This window comes from Capsicum annuum, chromosome 1 (genome assembly GCF_002878395.1).
Source record: "Capsicum annuum cultivar UCD-10X-F1 chromosome 1, UCD10Xv1.1, whole genome shotgun sequence".
Taxonomy (NCBI): domain Eukaryota; kingdom Viridiplantae; phylum Streptophyta; class Magnoliopsida; order Solanales; family Solanaceae; genus Capsicum; species Capsicum annuum.
In genome coordinates, this window is record NC_061111.1 from 22,310,209 (window position 1) to 22,317,069 (window position 6,861).

General features: G+C 33.0%; 1 protein-coding gene across 1 annotated transcript; it reads left to right on the forward strand.

Annotated features, from left to right (window-relative positions):
- Positions 1-490: 490 nt before the first annotated feature.
- LOC124886531 lies at positions 491-1,058 on the forward strand (the record flags this gene model as incomplete). Its single annotated transcript, XM_047395310.1, is given in 1 exon segment — positions 491-1,058. A coding segment is annotated over 1 exon segment (165 nt), but the record flags the coding sequence as incomplete, so codon positions are not given.
- Positions 1,059-6,861: the final 5,803 nt, after the last annotated feature.

The following is a 6,861-nucleotide window of genomic DNA, read 5'->3' on the forward strand; positions in this document are numbered from 1 at the left end:
GAGTTTGCATATGAAGATCAGTGCTCTCATTTGTCACTCTTTTTTCCCTTTTGTGCTTCAGTTTACCAAAGCCTATAGTTAGATCTTTGCCTAAACAAAGGGGAAACGGCTTAAGAAATATCCCAACTTTCATATAGCATAGGGAGATGGGACAACCAAAGGGACTTTAATTAGCAGCAAGAAACATATCTTCTCCATTCTTGCTTGTATGTTGATCAAAAGAGAACAAGATCCTTGGTGTTACATCTCGCTCCTCATCAGATTTTCTCAACCAAAAGGGGTAACCTTTATGTCCCAAATATTGCACATTGCACACATTGGATCTGCAACAATGGGTATTTGACTAAATGTTACAAGATGTAGCATGCATATGTAGTTATGGATTGTGATGGTGGAAACCATTAGGAGCAGTCCGACATTCAAGAAAGCAAACTGATGATCTATTATGTCTGTTTCTAATTTTTCAATCTTGCATTCTTTCCATTCCACAGGATCCTCCGAGTCAGAACTGCTAAAGCTGCAAAAAAAGAAGTTGAGGGCAATGGACATCAAGGATACCCTAGAGAGACTTGAAGATTCCATAGGATATGTGCGAGATAATATTTCCTTGGTAGCAGTCAAGCTTGCAATTCAATCTTTAGATTCCCGGTTGTGAACGAATTCCTTAACAGGTTTCAATCTCTGGATGATGAAACTTTGCATGGAATGCTAAACTAGGTTCCTGTTGTTAGCACATTAAATTTGGTTAAATGAAGAGATGCTTTATAGAAATCATGACATGGTCTCATGTATATTTGTTTTGGAAAAGACCGCTTATAAATCTGTTGGCAAATGATGCTGAAAACCGAAGAAAAAACGTTTGGCATGGGAGGTACCTCAGTCTATGCATCTTCAAGTTGAAAGAAGAGCATCGACAGTAAAAGGAGGACGGTTATCATCGTTAGTCCCACTGTATATCAGCAAGTCTTTGGCATTTCAAGGAAATCATAGCATGTAATATTCACAAGGGAACAATGTTAATTTACTTGGTTTATTCAGCAAAGTGTTGGTTTAATTCATTTATATGTTTTCTACTATATTAGAAGTGTCAGTTAGAGATCAGGTATCAACATGTCTGTTCTATGTCATTTAGACGTTTGAGCACTAATTAAAGCTACGTGTCCTGTAAACAGCAAGTGAATTTCCCACGTTTGCCCACTTCATTTTCCTCTTCGCCGCTCTGAATCTCCTTCCTTTCGTTTAATGAATTAGTATCAAAAGATTTGAGAAGCAAAAGTGAAAAGTTGAAATACTCACTGGAGATTGTAAAAATGAATGAAACCAAGGAACAGAGAAAAAAAATTCAAGATAGTAACAAATTATGAGGTGGCACAACTTGATGCTCAATTTCAGGGTAAACGTCACACATGCGTTATTCAAAAACTAATACACCCTCATAATAAATTTGTATTCTGGAAAGCAGATGATACGTCCATTCAGATTCTACACGCTTCTACGTAAGTGATCGCTAAACTTAGTCATATATACTTTTTGTTGTTGCTCTGAATGGCAGTCTCGAGTTCGATAAGTATCGGTATTCTATTGGCTTCCGTTTATCTCTTAGCTTCTTCGTAATGAGAAGGGTCGATGTCTCAAAGTCAATCTTCATCTGTTGAAAGATGATTGCTTTATTCATTTCAAGTCTTCTTAGTCATATTTGGATGCACTTTTCATAAATGGTATATACTCTCTCTATTTTTGCTTATTTAGGTACATTTTATTTCAGTTGCTAATAAGATTCTACTTGGATATTGTATATTCATATTAAATAATGTCTTTGTCAATTGATTTTAGTAGAGTTCATCAGTTCACTCCTTGTGAAGCCAGATTTCTAGTGCTCGGATGAAAGGGTGTCACAATGCGAATTATATGAACTGAAACCTCTTGACAAAATGAGGCCTTTTTTTTAGCGAGCAAGAGCAAACAGGTAATACAATGTTCCTTTGAGGCTATTTGTTTCTCTTTACTGAGCAGAGTTCTCTTGGTATGCAAGCGATGCATTGCTTGTTGTTGTAACAGGTGAGACACAACTTGATTGTCATTTACTGATTATAAAGATGGTTATACAAGCATCTGTGTATGGGTTGTCGTCATAATAATATGTTATTTATTTTTAACTACTATGTCGGCTATTAAGTTTTGGTCTTTCCTTTTGTTCCACGAGTGTAACTCTCAGAGGAATAGAAATTAAGGTAAAATTTGAGATTAAAAGCTTATTAAAAATTATAGAACCTCTATAAAATAACTCTTGCATTATTTTAATACTTCAATTTTCTAAACCTACTTCTACATTCTTCAGGTTATACGACTAATGTTCAGATTTTGTTAACATCATTTTCAATCCTTAAATTCGGGGAAGAGAGTTTTTAAATGTAAGTAGAGGGTTGTCAAAGTTGCTTATTGAACCTAAAATGCTAACCATGGCGTTCTCATTACCATATCTAAGAAGTTATAAGTTTTTCAAATATTTGTATAGTACACTTAAATTTGTGTTCGAATAATTTTGAAGCTTTAAAAATAGCGGTTATTGAATTACATACATATATAATATCTGTCATACATTCGTACATTTTACATGTCAATTTACACACAAAATATATAGAAATCTCTGTTACGTACATGACTAAGTTAAATAGCTATTATCAAAAGGTGTTTATAAAATTATATCTCTAAATGTTGTAATTAAATAGAAACACACTCACGTTTAAAACATGAAAAGTGATGGTGAATAGTAGCTTAAAATGATCCAGTCTGAAAAGAATAAACGGGCAAAAATAAGGGAACTTTCATAAACCCCAACTGTTTAGTACCTAATGACATCTTAATTCCTATTTTTTTATAATTAAATAAATCTCGGACTTTGAACTTTCGGATACATTACTTGATGTCTGAATACATCACTTTTCGATACATAACTAATCAATCAAATTCTTATGTATCATTAACACAGATCTCATTCCGATACATAAGTCTTATGCATCAGTAAGATAAAAAAGAATTTTGATACATATTTTTTGTCATATATTCAATCATATATTTTATTCTTATGTATCTATACACAAAAATTAAATTCATGTGTATAGTAATACAAATCTCAAATTATGTATTGATAACACAAAAAAAATTATGATACATATTTCTTTTATCATATATTTAATCATATACATCATTCTTAATGATAGTATAAAAAATAAAATATGTAAAATAAAGAATGACATTGAATAGAGATGACATTAAATAGAGATAATTATACCAGGTGTGTACATCAAATTAATAAATGAGTAATATGTATTTGTACAAAGAGTTTTAGCATTGTATCATGAATAATTAATATATATTCTAACTTTATTAAATAATATAACTATAGTAACTCATATGCTTTGATGTAAACACTAATTTAGATAAGTATTTACCCATCAAAACATATGAAATATTTGTAGACCTTGAAGTTAGTAAAAAATTTAAGATTAAGAATGTGAAATAGCATCTTAATATAATGAATAAGAGATAATAATCTCAAAATAAAATGTAGGTTCATTTTATTTGCATTTGATTAGGAGTATTAGTTAGTCATGAATTATTCATTCCACCATTCATATCAATGATGAAATAAGTTGTCTTATATATATGATGAAATAACTAATCTCATAAAATGTCCCAATCAATAAAATAGTTTTATTTAGTCCATTTCATGTCAAACAGTACCTAATTGATTTTAGGTATTAAATTTCTAACTTGAGCACAAAGTCTACCAACAAACACATATTAAGTAGATTAAAGGTATTAATTAACCATCAAAGGATATTGTATAGTGGTTATCTCGGATTAGAGTTTTGGGTATGAAAAAATCCTTGATAGGGAGCATTTTCCTCGAATGAGCCCCACGTGACGCGAATCTAACTTAATCGAACTCCAATTCAAATATCAAAAATAAGATGAAAAAACAAAAAAAAGACACTAATCACTAACCTTAAAAGAATATCCTTAAATATTAACTTTCTTTATTTATATTGGATCTTGTAAATATTAGTTACTATCTTTGTTTATATTGTAATTAACACATCTTCTATGCCTTAATTAAAATATCTTCTATCCCTAGCCTCAGCCAAATTCAAGCATTATTTGAACAATATTCTCCAAAATTCAGCTTCCAAGGGCAACTACGTCTTTTCAGCAAAACTGTTATACGTGTTACCCTCCAAAATCATCCGCTGCACGTGTAACTCTGAAAAACAAAGTCGGTTTCTGAATTTCAATCTCATCGTTCTTAATAAATCATAATCTAATGGTTTTGTTCATCCGCAGCTTTCCGCACTTTCTGGGTAGAGTAGCTTCCTGCTTCTGTATGAGTTCTCCTCCGTATACGTTTTATTTTTCGATTCCACTGTTTGACTGGTTCTGTATTTCAACATTTCTGATCTATTTCTCAATTGCTTAGGGGAGTGTTTCAGTATTTTAATTTTTATTGTTTCGTTGATCGGGATATTATGGTTTTTGATTCCTTACTTTATTATCCGTTATTTCAAGCCTTTTACTAAGCTGCTATGGTATGTAATTTCACATCTGATAATTTTAGCAAGAAATTATAAAGGTTGGGACGTTTGGGTTAAACATTTTCACGAACAAATGGAATCGTCCACCGGTGCTTCTCTCCGTATTAGTGTTGCTTCGAAGGTAAATTTTGTTTCTTTATACGCTTACCGCTACCCACTGAAAGTAAATATTTACAAATCTTGAGAAAGTTCAAAAGCATTGAAAAATTCTAGTTGGATAATAAAACGCTCAATCTTCAAAACCATGCTATGTTCTTCAGTGTCCCGTGAAATGAGAAATAATCTGACCTTTATATGATCACAACAGTGTTAGCTTAAGTGGTAAGGTCTACATGTGTTTGTTGTCGACTATTTAGAGCTCCATTAGAAAGTTCTTCTATTGTGTTTGAAATGGTTAATCGTATATAAATGTCAGTGCCTTTAGGGGAAACATTGAGTTGAACAATCACAGTTACCCTTCCATCGTTGTATAAGTTTTAACAGAATTTGCTTCCTGCAGATTCCAACAAGATTACCAGTAACCAACTCCTTTCTCCAAATGAGAGACCAGTAGAGAACACATAAAGAGAACACGCTTACGTATCTAGGCTGGAAAATCATTGGCTTGAACACGCTTATCTAAGTTTCTGCCAAAATTTGCTTTTTAACTACTACAAAAAGATTAGCAGTACCTAACACTGACTGGAGTTTCACCACCAGATAAATTCATAAATGACTAGAAAATCAAAGCAGAGTACAATTTACGTAACAATATATTGTTTCTATTCTCATAACTTATAGAGGATCATAATGCAACAGGGACAACATAATGGATAAGAGACTTCTTGTGAACGCCATCACAAAAGAAACTACAGCCTGGAGCTATAAGGTTCGGGTAGTAGACAAGTTTCGACCTCGCCAGAGCAAAGACTCATATGTTCATTTTAGAACATATTAAAACAATACTCGTGCAAGATGAAAGTATAAATGTCACGATCCGAATCGAGGTCCTGGCCGTGATGGACATCCGGAATCATGAAGGTCCGAGAGCCCATCTTTAACTGGCAGTCATATACACAATTCATATACCATAAGGAAATACGAAAAAATATAACAAGATGGAACATGGTCATTCTATTAATCCAACCGAACAATACGCAATTAAGTTCATAAACATTCAAAAATATATGACATCAGTCTGCGAAATCTCTAACAACATAAAAACAACTTTTGTCTGAAAACTGGGACAAGGCCCCCAGTCGGACCATGAACAAAAATTAAATGACAGTGTCCCATAACAAGGCTTTCCGAAATAAGGGAGGCTCACCAACTGCAAACTTCTGACAAATCAATCTATTGCTTAGCGGGATCCCAGGATTGTGCCTCAGATCCTGAAATATATGGGGTCAATACAAATGTACTGATACGTAGAGCAATTCAAAATAACATACTTTTATATAACGTAAGTGAGAGCAATTTATGAAACATTTTACATACAATATATGAAAATGCATGGGCATACTTAAAAGACTTTGAAATATTTCTTGAAACCACAACTTATTCTTTATCTTACTTCTGAGTTAGGTGGTGCACCCTACAACTTTACAATCCCATGAGCTATATGGAATCCGCCCTTAACTCGAAGGCCAAGCCCCCAACCTATGTGTGCCGCAAGGGTTGGAGTCTCTATCTCTAATACGCCAAGGGGCACTAGGCCAACGTATGGTCCCTCTTGGGGACATAATAAACTCGTATCGGCAAAACACGATTTCTAGCAATGGGCCCTTACACTCAAAAGTCTTCTTTGGGTAATCACCTAACTTTCTTTAAGCCCATTTTTAACTTTTTAAGACATGCATTCTTCGAAATAAAAATCTGAAAATCTTACTCTGTTATGACATTCATTTGTTTGGTATTGTTATACCAAGACTTGCAAGTCATATCTCTAAGTCATACATTATCATGTTACAACTCTTTCATTCAAAATAATGTTCAGACCACCATGTCATTCAAACAGTACAAGAGGATTTGTATATCAAATTAGATGAAACTTACGCAAAGATTCTCTTTTTCAATTCATAACACATATGGTGGTCAAGTATTTTGTAACAAACCATGAAACTCTTTAAAATCATCACTTCTCATTTATATAAACAAGAAAACACTCTCTGTTCACTTCATAACTAAAATCAAGCCTTAAACTATAGTAAAGACATTTGTATCATGCTTCTCAATATGTAATCGAATAATTCATAACATATGAAAACAAGAGGCTTTATAACAAGAGAGG